Source organism: Mytilus californianus, unplaced genomic scaffold (assembly GCF_021869535.1).
Source record: "Mytilus californianus isolate M0D057914Y unplaced genomic scaffold, xbMytCali1.0.p SCAF_3, whole genome shotgun sequence".
NCBI lineage: Eukaryota > Metazoa > Mollusca > Bivalvia > Mytilida > Mytilidae > Mytilus > Mytilus californianus.
Genome location: NW_026262679.1, coordinates 46,193,831 through 46,208,899, shown reverse-complemented (window position 1 = coordinate 46,208,899; position 15,069 = coordinate 46,193,831). Strand labels below are relative to the sequence as shown.

The following is a 15,069-nucleotide window of genomic DNA, read 5'->3' as shown; positions in this document are numbered from 1 at the left end:
ATCATAAACAAGCTTCTAACCAAGTTTGGTACAAATCCAGGATAGTTTAAGAAAGTTATTAAAATTTTAAAAACTTTAACCACAGAGTGAATGTAATGTTAACTAGTTAGGCAGAAAAACTAAGTCCATTTATAAGTTAAATACGGAAAAAATGGAATTTTGTTTTTTACAAATTTACTTCTGGGTACTATCTTATGATCATAAACAAGCTTCTGTCCAAGTTTGGTAGAAATCCAGGATAGTTTAAGAAATTTATTAAAATTTTAAAAACTTTAACCACAGAGTGAATGTCATGTTAACTGGCAGAAAAACTAAGTCCATTTATAAGTAAAATACGGAAAAAAAAGGATTTTTTTTTTACAAAATTTAATTTCTGGATACTATCTTATGATCATAAACAAGCTTCTGTCCAAGTTTGGTAGAAATCCAGGATAGTTTAAGAAAGTTATTAAAATTTGAAAAACTTTAACCACAGAGTGAATGTAATGTTTCCTGGCAGAAAATCTAAGTCCATTTATAAGTAAAATACGGAAAAACTGGATTTTTTTTTTTACAAAATTTAATTCTGGATACTATTTTATGATCATAAACAAGCTTCTGTCCAAGTTTGGTAGAAATCCAGGATAGTTTAAGAAAGTTATTAAAATTTCAAAAACTTTAACCACAGAGTGAATATTTGTGGACGCCGCCGACAACGACGCCGACGGAATGTAGGATCGCTATGTCTCGCTTTTTCGACAAAAATCGAAGGCTCGACAAAAATGAGGCTACTTTGGCAGATTTTCCTTAAAGATGTCTTTGATGTATTTTGTTTTCAATGAGTTACCGCCTCATGAACATACACTCCACACCCTTTTACGCATATAAAACTTCACTCATGAGCAAGTATCAAAACCAGGGCTTCCAAAATTTCCTGACGACAGCCGGACATTTTTCAAAGAAATATTTTTGACGGTCAATGATCAGCTGGATACTTAAATGTAACTGAGAGGATGCATAAATTGATATATGTGTCTAAATAATTAGTAGTGTTATATGCAATAAAATTATTTATAACTGTTTTGTTTTCTTCATTCTAAAAATAAATAAAATATTATCCTCGGTATTGTGTCATTTTTCTGTGTATCGTAATACAGTAACCATCATTGCATCAATCAGCTTCAGTACCTGACTGTTCTCATGTTTTTGTTTCTGTTTATATAATCTATCTTCTCTCTGTGAGTACTTAACACTTTGTAAATTAAGGCCATCTTATTTGAAACTGTTGATGTTGGCTTTAATTGCAGTACAACTTGATCATCAATACACGTGATACTTTTCTTTTTGTGTATTGATTACCTGACCACGTGACTTTTAGAACTGATGCGGTATTTATAGATAACATTGAGGAGGCCCGATGAAGGATATTGTTTTAAACCGTGTAAAATCTACTGAACAGTGATAACATTTTTCTTTGTACAATTTCCCAACCTGATTTAGAAAATAAGGAATAAATAAAAACATACTCAGTTGATAAATAATTTAATGAATAACAACATGATATTTTATGTAAGCATATAACAACAATAAAATGTCAGAAGAGCACAATGCTGACAAACACACGCAATAAATATTACAATGAGCACATTGAAAAGAAGCACAGATCACAGCACAAGATTAGAGTTCATTTAGTCTAATTAAAGATTTTACATTCATGAGCTTGCTAAATGCATTGTTCTGATAAACATGGCGGTTACGAACGGATTGCCATTTGCGGATAGCAGGAACAGGGTCAAAGTCTTTAACATCTACACCTACTAAGCTTATCCTCATAAGTTGATCTAAAGCGTCAATACATAGACTACACCTTAGTCGATCATAATTCCCACGGCGGGACTTAACTTTACGTCGGACATCACCTCTTTCTCTATAACATCGGAAATTGTCTGAATAAATTCGGAGCAGGCATTGTTCTCTTGATATAATTTAGAAGTGATCACGGCACCATTTAACTTAGTTAAATCATTTATTGACTGAAATTTGTCCATTGGTTTTTCCTATATATTTTAGTAAATTTTCCCCTTGAGAGTACCCCAGTATTTAACACGATGTACAGTGTTAAATAAAATAATATATATCATACTTATTCATTTATAAATATCCTTATTTGAAGAATAATTTTTAATTTCAGGATACTTTTAAAACTGAATGCTCATTTAAAATAATATCTATAAAGCGTAATTAAATAGGATGTTGTTCCATACACGCTTACATGTTTGACCTCGTTTACCGGATTACCTTTATGTACATTGTTATGCATCATTAATTCTATTGATAAAGATAAGCTAAGGACACCTCATCAAAGGTAACAAACCTGTAATCAGTGAATGATTTATGGCTTCAATATAACTTATTGAAGGGATAATTGTTTGACAGCTTGTTGTTATTTAAATAAAAGAAAACGTGTTTTTTCTACTTTTTATTGATGTACACAAGCTAAAGACCAAGCCGTACATTTATGTACCCAGAGGATTAGACTAACTGAGACACTTCACAGTATCTGAAATATGCTGCTTCTGTTTTATTAAACCCAATTATGACCGAAATATCTTTGTGAAATAGATTGCCACAATTATAAACTAAAATGCCCAAACGGACATGCCCAAAGCCCCAAACGGACATTTTTATCGATCGATAGTTGGTAAAAATTGAAATGACCGTTTCATGAAAATGCCTTGAATAACAAAATGTGGCACACCAATTCTATTTGACCGTTTGAGGCTGAGAGCAGCCGGTCTTTTTATGAAAGTTTCGGTCAAGTCCGGAATATATGACCGTTTTGGAAGCCCTGATCAAAACCAGATGTTAGTTAAGCAGATATGTTTTTCATGTTTATTTCAGTAAAACTTGAGACAGTACTATGATAGACTTTAATAATTAGGCCTTATTTTCTCATTTGAATTTTTTCAAATTTTTCATGTTGGGCGGCGCTTTTTTTAGCCGACTATAAGGTATGGGGTTTTCTCATTGTTGAAGGCCTTATGTTTGCCTATAATTGCTAACATTCACTTCATTTGAATTCTAATGGACAGTTGTCTCATTGGCAATCATACCAAATCTCCTTATTTTTACATCAAATGTGTATGTTTACATTTACCAAGTACAGTCGACTCCACTTAATTGCATACCGCTTAATAGCATAATTCGGTTAATTGCATAGTTTTCTCCTGCACAAAACCATTTCCCATTCATCTAATGTTAAATTGTCCGGTTATATGCATAGCTCTACAAGTGGCCTTTCGGTTTATTGCATAGAAAATTATCGCCATCTAGATATGCTTAGTTAAATCTATCGAAATTTTTGACCGGAAACGGCAAGTTGGTGAGTATATTTTTCTTGAATGCATCATTATTTTCATTATTATTTCATATTTACTTTTGTGTTATTCAAATAAAGTTTTAAAACAGTTTCTTTCGTGTTTATATGATTGAATTTGATTTAAAAATAAACCTCGATATCTACACAGGTAAAGTTTCCCATGTTCTATTTTAAGCCTCGAGGTCATAAAAATGTCAAACAGGTAATTGTTGTAAAAACACTGACCATTCTATCTAAAAAGGTGTAAATAATTGATTGGATTTCAAACACTGTCAATAGATTACATTTGGGGTGAAATTCAAAAACAATAACGCCTGCTAATTATCGATCATTATCCAATGTGAACTCCCGTAATTGGGCTTGGGGTGATCTGCATTTATGTTAAATATTACAGGGCATTTTTATATGGTTCAAGAATTTTATACATCAATCATTTAATTTTAATATATTTTGAAAAGAGCATTTATTTCTAATTATTATATTTTCTCACTTTCAACACTCGTGTCCAGCAAATAACCCGTACAGGGCCCCTTTACTGCTTTGCATATACGAAACTATCGAAGTCAAATAAACAGTGTTACTTCACTCTGCAAGCTGTAAATATTGTATATCAAAGGCAGTTTAGTACACATCTATTGTTAAAATGATTATAAACTGTGTAGTTTTGTTAAACAGTTTATTTTAATCAAAAGGGTAACATTGTACATTGAACATACGGGTCATAGAAACAAATCTATTTTTAGAACGAATTTATTTTCGTATCCCAGGTAAACTGGTAAAGGAAACGTCGGTACGCAAATAAACTAAAACAAAATGTGTTTATAATCTTTATTGATATAATACAAAATAAAATAACATGTATGACACTAGACATATAACTTTTATTAGAATAAATCAACATTCAGTATATTGTAAGTAGATTATAGACGTTCATCTTTCTTCAGGGATTTCCTTTACTGATCTGTTCTATGGATGTTGCTTGACTCCGTAATTTGGCATTTCGGATATAAGCATACTCCGCTTTATTGCATAATTTTGTCTGACAAATAGGCTATGCAAATAACCGGAATGTACTGTACTTGCAAAATAAACAAGAAATTGGAGTCTCATACTCAGCGTGATACTGAAATTCATGTGTTGTAATTCAGATAACAATGATTTATTGTTTTTACTTCTTCTGAAATTGACTTTACAGTAAACTTATCAATGAGTCAAACCTGTTGCAGAATGTCTGGATGTAATTCTAAAATTCTAAGGAATGCTTCACTATCACTGACTGCTCCTGGGGAACTTTTTTTCTTCTTACTCGTCAGTCTTTTAAATAAATATGTGATGACTGTATCTAATGTGGCACAGCAACCTGTACATACCATGGTATCTATAAAATAAGATTTAAGATATATACAATTTCTAAAAAAAAAAAAAAGCGTCACAATGATCAAATTGTATCTAAACAGGGAACTGTTTCAGACTGGTAATGAATGAAAATCTGTAACAAGAAGACTGTTAATCGTAACACCATAATTTTAATCCAAAATTAGTAACAACTAGGGAAAAAATCGTAACACTTGGCAACTATGCCTGTACTGTTCTTGGACTAGTAACAGTAGAGTTTTTGATTATTATAAAAGTAGATTATATCTAAACAGGGACACATTCTGTAAGAAGACATGAACAAATCCAATATGCCTTTTCTTCGAGAGGTAAAGGCATGGATTACTATGATGAGCTATAGAAATCTTTGTTTTTCTGATATATTTCTACTTCTTGTTAGATTCCCCAGATATTGACCCATATCTGACAAATACTTGAAAGTAAAGTAGGTAACAATCAACAGCTTCCTTAACACACACACACCAATTTTGGGAACAACAACTTTTCTTTCAAATTTCACTTAATTCACAAATGCAACTATCAAAGCATATTTCTAATCAGAAATTTCACTTAATTCACAAATGCAACTATCAAAGCATATTTCTAATCAGAAATATCTGGAAAATAGACAATCCATACAAGTTCAGTATTACTGTACAATTTTTCAACCAATTTACATCTTTACATATTATGAATAAACAACAATATACTGAACCTTGCTAGTTAACTTTTACATAAATAGTACCTACCTAATGCAGTTAATCCCTCTGATATTGTTGACAATATATACAGAAAAACCTGAGGTTCTAAGTTACTGATGAAGGACATATGGTCATTGGCTAAACATTCTAATAAACCATAATAATTCTGACTAAGTTTAGGGTAATCCTGTAAAACATAATCTGTTTATTAATAAACCTATAAATAAAACAACTAAGTTAAAACAATTCTATAAAATAAATATGTTTATCAAGAAATATTATAGTAACAGTTATTGCTGAATACCAAAGAGTATCATTTCGTGGACTGTCTAGTATTAAAGTGGGACTTGGTCTTTCTGTATAGTGTGCGCTATTTAGTTAATCACTGAAGACCTTCCAGTATTAAAACTGTTATGATGAAGAATTTTCCTTTGTATAACTTCCTGGTATGTCACATGCACGTTTGCTCTTACTTTTTTCCATTACATGATAATATTCTGAAGTCAAAAATGACAAGATAATATTAATCTTATTTATTCTGTAAATTTTATCATCTATCTAAAGAAATTCTGACACATTTAACCGTTGAGTACTGCCAATATAACTCAAGTACTGAACAAAACTAACATTGTGATTCAGCTACAATATAATTTTCAGACAAGACAAGGACATTTCTCATCTCCTTAGAAGGTTGCCCCTTATTTTTATTTCTCTGTACATATATTTTTTGATCAATTCCATGAAAGTTTGCCCAACTAATCAATTTATTTTGACTCTCACAGGATACCTATTTGTCATGTCAGCTCTGTTTCATTAACTAATTGACCTTTCTTTCAAGAATAGATTACTTATGCTACCCATTGACACAATGAAATACTCACCATTAAATCTCGTTGAGATACAGATAACAATAATTTAACAAACATATTTAACACATCATCTAAAGCATCGTCGCCATACAGTCTGAACACACCAAAATTCACATAATTCCCACATAAAGCTGCCTTTAACATTGAAAAACATATAGATATTCCTTTTAATCTGGTTACTGTTAAGGTTCATTATGTATATAAATAAAGATATTTAAAAACATTTGTACATTAAACTACAAATGTGTCAAACTAAATTTTAGCTTAAGTATGAAATTATTATGTTGTAAGTGAAATTAATCCTGTCATAAGATACCAACAACAAATAGTTTTCTTTCGCCAGTTTATTCTTATGTATCTTTTCAAAATTCAAACTAATTTTCTAACTTTTTGTCTTTATTTCTGTAAAACTATTATATAAATGTTGTTCAAAAACTTGTCTGTAAAAGATCACATCAATTTTGTCTTTTATTTTTCACCACAAGTCCTTCCTTTCTCCCTATACTTATGAACATATGTTCTTGTTTATAATTTGAACTGAAGGATACTTCATTGAATAAATCTGGTCCTTTGGAACATCACCTAAGGAAAGAACTCTGGAACCTAGGGAAAAAAAACATATTTGATCAAAATATGATTTATTGTAAATTGTAATATGTATTCATGCATGGATAAGTTATAGTTCAGATCTTAAAATGCTCAAAAAATATTTTACATTAAAAAATTTCAAAAGAAAACCATGTGTACTTGCGATAACAAACTGCTATCACATATATGTCATTCTTCTTAAGTTGACCAGACTGCAACTTTAAATAAAAGGGATATTTGCAAATGTGTAAAATAAATATTTGCCCATGTGTAATTGTCAGTGTTTTCACATGTATATAACAATATGACCCAAATGTTTGTTTTTCTACAAGTCTTAAACTTTAACCCCTTTAACCTGATATAACTACCAATATGTTTACTAACTTTAACCTACCATAACTGACAATCATTTTACTGACTTCTCTAAACAATAAATAACCATTTGGTGATGAGACATCAAACATTAATCTTTGTGATCTGTAAAACAATGTATAGACATCTGTTAAAAAAATGGAATTAGCATTTCAGTGTTTCATTAATCAAATTTGAAAGTTTGAGTCATTATTCTATGGTCATTAATTTGGCAACAAATATGCTTTATTATCTTTTACAACTTTAGGACTAAATCTAATGCATTCACTTGAAATGAGTCTTATCCAAAAAGATATTTCATTACAAGATGTCTTTATATACAAAGATGCTGTTGTGGGTAAAATATATTTTGCGCTACTTTTGTCAAAATCCAATTGTAAAATGGTCATTTTAATTTCAACATGTTTAAATTGTTTACAACATAACAGCAACATCAAGTATGACTAAAATGACTAGATCACATGAAAGATTTGCAGAATTTTGCTTTTTTTGCAATTTAAGGGCAAGCTTATTGCCCTTATCATTCTTTCTCCTTCCTAAAAAAAAATTGGTTGGAAACAAAAATGACATGAATTTAAATAAGAAACACAATATTCTTATATGCCTTACCTGCTTTGAGCTAACTCTGTGACAAGTTTCAATATAGGTGTTGTAACACATGGCTGTGGATACCAAAGTTCTATGGCTCTATGTAATACAGGAGTATAGGCTGGATATCTGCATTATCAGTTAAGAAAACCTATATTTGCTATGAAGAAAATCAAATAAAAAATAAAAGTTTTACAGTGTTCAAACACTATTTACATTCATTGTGTGTCAATTTTAAATACTTTAATCGTTTTGACCAGATAGTACATGGAAGATTACTGCATAAAATTGGTCCAGTCTGATGTGGTGTATAGTATTAATACATCTTGCACTAAAGGACCAACTAAAGATTGTTTATTTGCCAATGCAAGCACCATTTTACATCAGTTACTCAAATAACTGATGCAAATATTTTACCACAAGACAGCTATGGGTATTTGTTGGAGTTATATTATTCCCATTATAAATACACAGACATAACATATATTCAGCTTTGAAAAGGATACATCCAGTCAAATAGCATCATAAAACTAGTTTTTGTGTTAAAAGCAAATGCTAATCCCCTTAAATCTCTGGCTAAGCCCACTAGTGATCTCTGTAAAAGAAATAAAATAGACATGTTATTAAATCAAATATCTGATTTATACAAATATAAATGAGAATGTACCTGAAAATTATTGATCTTTTTAAAACCAGGAAAATGACAGAACAGGAAATTAAGTGTCATTGAAAAAATCTTGAAACAGAGATGGTCAATGGAGATGTCTACCAATGTCCTTTCACTATCTGTGTCATGACTGTAAGTCAATGTTCTCCCTATGGCATTTAAGCATGGTAATGTAATGCTGTATTGCTTGTTTGTAATGCTAACACAAATAATTTTCTTATAGAGTGATGAAATAAGATGACGCAAGAAAGTGAAATAGAACTGTGGTTGTGCAGCTTTTCTTATAAAGTGTGAACATTTCCACCCTAAATAGGCCACAAGATTAGGTTTTGGTGAAATTTGGTAAAATCGTGAGAATGTCTACCATATTTAGACCTAGAAAACATAAGAGCACAGGCTTTGACAAACAAATATTAAAATCAGATATGTAAAATGTTACAACTAACACTATGTTGAAAAATCTTTCTTGTCGACGCATGTGCTTTATGTTTCCAGTCCAAAACATCAATGGAAATTTACTTGTTTTCTTGAATTTTTCGTGGAAAATCAAAATGTGTGCTAATTGTGACGTCATTAAAAGAACGCTTATATGTAAATTTTCAACGAAAAGATATATTTCATACCAAGTCATTGTTATAACTATAATTATTAGTAATTTTAATCATAAATCCTATTTTGAAATTAAGCTAGAAACAGGTGCCATTTTAAGGCTTTATCAAACTTACTCCTATGTGTGTAACCTGGTAAAAAAAATAGTATTTCCTCAAAGATTAAATACCTTTGCTTCTTCTGATTTGAGTTGTATATTTACATCAGACAGCATGTTTCCTACAGCTTCAAAAGCAGCTGTGAACAGAATAGAAACTAACTAATAAGAAAAAAGAGACATATTGTATAAACATGAGGTAACAATCTGACAAAGTATAGTTAACCAAAATTCAAAGGAATGCTTCATCTATTGCTGTTCTTGATACAGAATTTGTCAATAACTTTGATCATTTCCACCTTACAGCAAGAGAAAGACATCCACAGAAATATATTCTTTTTTAATAGTTGCAGAATATAAGAAAATAATGGAAACTGACTGTGTGATTCGAATGTACTTGTGAACAAATTCATTACTTCTATATTCTTTCCTTTTCTGTGTGCTATTTTCAATTTTTTAAGTTCATTCTTTCTTTGCTGTAATACCAGACTTATCACCATCTTAATATATCAATGTAATTCTTTTGAAAAGTTGCAAAGCCTGATGTTTGCTAATCATAATGCACAATTGCTTTACAAGGCTTGAATGCATGAGTCTTACCTGTTAAAGGCATCATAAACTGGTCAAATTTGTCTTCATCTTCACCAAGATCAACAAGTAACAACCTGCCAAGGGCAGTATAAAAAGTTGTTCGACATCTCATGTCTGCCATGGTTGTGCTGGTAGTGTTAATACCAAGGAATGGAAAATGTTCACTCTGAAATTAAAGAAACAAATAAAGTAGTAAATACCAACGTCAAATCTGAATATTAAATCAAGCGAGTCAAACTCAGTTAATACTTTTGTAATGTTTTTCTTCTTCTTTTTCAAATTCATCAACAGACAAGTTACATTTTGGAATGAAGCAGGTTCAATTTAAAGACAGTTTTCAGTTGAGAATTCCACTGAATTTTATGTGTTCAAACAATTCCTCACTAGTATATATTATTTTCAAGTTTAAACAAAATACACTGATCTAAATGTTTTTATTTGGAGTTAAGATAAAGAAGCACTAATTTAGAATCAATCTCAAAAGTTCAAAATAATTACTGATTCAGCGGTCTTCCTTCGAAGACTACTTGCCACTTGACAATAGTTTTTTTTGGAAATAAAGGTCACTGGTCTTCTTTGTAATTATGCAGAAGTATCTTAGAACCTTACTTAATTCATCATTACCTTACAATAACTAAACTGAATCTATGACATCTGACACACACAGAACTTACAGTATGATTATTTAACATGAATTGGACGGCTTCTAATTTTACAAGTTTTCTAACACTGCTGTATCCTACTGAGAGATCACTAAGTAGCTGCAAGGTTTTTGATATGATCTGCTCACTCCTGGCCCAGTACTTCAAATTTGTAATTCTGCAATTAAAATAAACCAAATATATATGTATTTTTCTTTCTGCAAAATTTAATTCTGATTCATTATATTAAGGAAATATTTAATGAGACAATTCTCTTCATGTTAACACTTTCATTATATGCCTGGACCTTTTACAGCAGTGTACACAGTGAAATTTCCTTCAAATTTTCAGGATTTATGCTCAAGTAAAAAGTACAATTATTTAATGTAATTTGTTCTTTATGAAATGTGGTTTTGTAACTTAAAATATTCAAGTACAAACTAGCTGTCCTCAAACAATATAACTTTTTTTCACTGTTTGTCTGAAATCTTATCAACAGGTCTGTTACTTACATTTTGCCTATAAAAACACTTAATACCATAGATTCATCACTTAGTCCTAAAACTTCTGATAATTTTCTATAAACCTGAAAATAAAAGAGTTGAATCAAGAAGTACACATGAAAGCAAATGTCTCCACCCAAAATTCATTGAATAAGTTACACTGAGTATTAGTCTTAACAAACAAAGACTTATTTTATGCAAAAAATACATGAAATTATTTTCACTACAAAAATGAAACAAAAACATAAACTTTGTAAGAGCTGGTGAAAACATTGGGAAATAACTATCAATTTTATTACTGTGATCAAAACCTGATAAAAAATCTTTTATATAATGTGCTGCAGGTGAATTGGTGAATAATTTACTTAACAAATGTAAAATTTTGAAGATCAGCAGGTTGTTGTGAATTAATAAAATGATTGGGTCATATGTATTTTTGAAATTATGCAGGAAAATTCTTTTTCAAAAATTAGCATTGGCCAATCCAAAAGAATTAAATACCAAACTGATGTTGCCTAAATAGTTACCACCTACCTTAGACATTTTATGCACTTGATCGCCCACATAAATTTTTCTAAATTGTTCAAAGAAACTAAGTATTGCAAGATCTAGTTTTTCACAACCTCCCTGAGCTATTCTTGTGTCTGTTAGGTTCATTAATTGTAAAACCCTAAAAATAAACATGTATTATACAGTTATCATAATCAATAATCAAACACATTTTAAAGCAGTAATTAATCCATTATAAATGTTTATACTTATATGCCAATCAAATAAATATACTGTTGTATAAAAATATTAAGTTGCATGTATGTTTGGTCGATGAAATTGAAAAAGATAAGAATGATACCAGTCAAGAAAATAAATATAAAAACATCTAATTTTGTCTCAGGATATAAATCCTGGTAAAAATTCATGTCAACAAAATTGCTACATTGTAGTCAAAAGTTAAAATTAACCACACATACAACCAAATATAAGAGCCGTCCAATAAAAGACCTCTAAGAGTTTGTTCAAAAAATGAAATAAAAGAGAGAAAAACATTGCATACTTTTTGTTTCTTTCACTGCAACATGGCTTAGGAGCAAATATAGTAATTGAAGTGTTCAGTTGAATAATCAAAGTGCTTGTTAGCACTGAAGGGTAAAGATTGCTTTAATTTATCAGTGGGAAGTTGATTAAATATTGCATTGTATAAAGCATTGGTTGTAGTTGATTCAACTACAATTCTGGACAAAGGAAGATAAAAGTATAACATCATTTTTTGACTTGAATATCTGAGTGTTTATTTCATTGATAAATTTCTGGAAATGTTCATGGATGGGATGTATAGAATGTTGTGATCAATGCACTATATTCTGGAATGGTTTAAATAGTATTAATTTATATATACCTGCATGCTAACTCCCCATCCATGGCATCATGTTCATCTGTACTGGCAAAAGACACCCTTCCTCCTATCACAGCACCAATTATATATACCAACCAAGATAGACGCCCTAAAAGTGTAGTGTTTAGATAATCAAAATTAATAGGAAAGTTTCAAGGAGTCAATTTTAAACAATCAAAAGAACATGGACACGCAATTTTTTTTTATAGTTTTCCATGAAATGCCAAACAATCACTTGCTAAATATTTCATAATCAATAAAAATATTATTTAGCAATACAAATTACATTTAGTCTACAGTCTACATTTATATCAAATATTTTTGATGCAGCATTAACTGCTTTATTCCCCCTCTATACATACCTTCCTGTATGGTTAATTCAGCCCCAGGTGACCCTGCTGACACTAATTCCTGGTATCTCTGAGCAGCTTCGTCAAATAGCTGTACTAAAAGGTTACAAGTTTTGTCATATTCACACCGGCCTATACTGGATATCTGAAAATTGAATGTACGAATTTTAAGTTAACCTACTGTATAAGAAATTACAGACTTTATGGCAGAAGTAATACAGTAAACCTTGATGATGATGATGATGATGATGGATGGCTGCTTCACGTCCAGCGGCAAATAAATATGCATATTCAGGGCGAGAACATATTAATGTAATATGAATATTAACCCTGCTTTAAACTAGACCTACATGCTGAGCTGGATTTTTTACATGCTAGTTCACTAGGTATCAGTCTGCAGGAAGACATATTACCTTACCCAGACATATTATTCTGACTCCCAAGCTGACCAGTCTTTGCTCTTACTCCTTAATGCTGCATGCTTAGCGGAGAAGCAGCAAATACCAATTTTAAATTCTTTTAAAGTTCAAACCCACAACTTCCGGCACTCAAGGAGAACATGCTACCAAGAGACCACAGAGTTGGTTCAGTAATTCTTGACATTGGTGTAGTAAAACAGCTGACTGCAAGAAAACTAGTTATAACTGATCTTATGAGGTATTATGATATAAATATAACTTACTTGGTCTAGCTGTTGTGTTATCATCCCTGAATCATCTAAAGGGTCATCTAAACCATCCCTGAAAAAGTCATAATTAATTATGGCTATCTAAAAATAAAATCATTTGGATAGTCACTAAAAATCAACAATTTATGGCTGGTGGTTGAGTGAATAAAATGCCTTCAAACTTCATTCCACTACAAATTTTAAAAGAATAGCTCTTTAATAAATATTGCTAGAATCATGTAATACATTTCCATACCATATTCCTATATGATATCTCATCAGACAACAATTGAAAATAACTACAGAAAAGTTGTTTCTGATTTTTGTAAATTTTGGTAATTGCTGTCGTCATTTCATCAACTTGCTGATAGTGATAGCCCTACATAAATCAGTCTAAATAAAATTAAAGACCTTATTAGTACTAATTGGGGAAAATAGTATCCTTATATCATGAAATTCTTATTTAACCTGAATCACAGTACCATTTCTGGATAGGTATCACTTCAAAAAACTAACTGAATTATAACATTAACATTTTTATCCCTGTGACAGCTTTACCAACTGAAGTCATGGACAAGACACAGAATCTGTAAATATGCTTTTCACAGTCTATTGTAATCTATATTTAGATATTTTCAGATATGATAACAGTTTATAATTTACCATTATTTGGTGATATGAAAGTTTTCAATGCTTGATTAAAAGTGTTCTTACAACAAGTAGAAAACTTACTTGACTACGACAGTAACAGACTCCAGACGAGACATCACATAAGCCTTCATCACTTCTGGAGTGTAGGTTTCTAACATGTGAGGTTCTGTGGCTTTCACATACGGAACAGAAGCCACCATCCTCTGCCACAAACTTAAAAGGTAATGAACACTGTTTGGGGCAAACTGCCACATTTGCTGAAAATAAATAAGTTTCAAATTTAAAAGCTTTAAATACTTTAACACAAAAAAACTAGCTCAGATATAAATTCCTTTTTATCACTCATCTCAACAGTAAAACTAAAATTGGGGATATAATTAAATGTCATTTCTGTGAATTTGCCAGGAATTAAAAGCAGACGTAATGAGAGAAAAAAATTGCACACTTTCAAAACCACAAAACAAGACTCTTAACACTGTCAAGTACGATTTCAATCAGCTCCTTCTCTAACGAGACGTCTTATAAACTTGAAATTTTATCTTTTTTGTTGGCATTCACAGACACCACTGTGACTCTTAAAAGCTTTAACATTGATAATATAGAATAACTCAATGACTGAGTTACATTTAATCTAATTTTTAAAATATTTTAATCTAATAACTTTTCTGTTATCTAAGAATAAACTGTATATAAACTACCATTGTATAGGAATGCCAGTATTAAACAGAGCCCCAAAAAATTTAAATGTTGTTATGTTGACTGTTGAAAACTGGGATAGGTCAAGGTATTTTGCCAGTCCTGATAAATTCCCATTTGTTCGATGCAGTAGAGCTCGATTGATTCGAAATCTCAGTTAACTCAAGTATATTTTGAAATTACTTTGAAGAAAATGAATATAAACCCAGATGTCCTGAAGTTTGAAGTACAAGTAATTTTGGAGGGAACAGAATATATTTTCAGTTAGAAGATGTGGTATGATTGCCAATGAGACAACTCTCCACCAGAAACAAAATGACATAGAAGTCAACAACTATAGGTCACTGTATGGCATTC

The 15,069-nt window shown here is 30.8% G+C and overlaps 1 protein-coding gene across 1 annotated transcript in view; it reads right to left on the bottom strand.

Annotated features, from left to right (window-relative positions):
- LOC127734688 (exportin-7-like) overlaps positions 1-15,069 on the bottom strand; it is a 41,411-nt gene that overhangs the window by 7,624 nt on the left and 18,718 nt on the right. Inside the window, exons 12-27 of the mRNA XM_052244682.1 lie at positions 14,098-14,273; positions 13,381-13,438; positions 12,711-12,843; positions 12,352-12,457; positions 11,493-11,628; positions 10,968-11,041; positions 10,489-10,633; positions 9,824-9,980; positions 9,296-9,363; positions 8,357-8,445; positions 7,872-7,979; positions 7,285-7,367; positions 6,851-6,905; positions 6,315-6,474; positions 5,482-5,620; positions 4,576-4,736 (exon numbers count right to left, since the gene is read on the bottom strand). Coding sequence (XP_052100642.1) covers positions 4,576-4,736; positions 5,482-5,620; positions 6,315-6,474; positions 6,851-6,905; positions 7,285-7,367; positions 7,872-7,979; positions 8,357-8,445; positions 9,296-9,363; positions 9,824-9,980; positions 10,489-10,633; positions 10,968-11,041; positions 11,493-11,628; positions 12,352-12,457; positions 12,711-12,843; positions 13,381-13,438; positions 14,098-14,273 — 1,848 coding nt within the window. The remainder of the gene's footprint in view (positions 1-4,575; positions 4,737-5,481; positions 5,621-6,314; positions 6,475-6,850; positions 6,906-7,284; positions 7,368-7,871; positions 7,980-8,356; positions 8,446-9,295; positions 9,364-9,823; positions 9,981-10,488; positions 10,634-10,967; positions 11,042-11,492; positions 11,629-12,351; positions 12,458-12,710; positions 12,844-13,380; positions 13,439-14,097; positions 14,274-15,069) is intronic.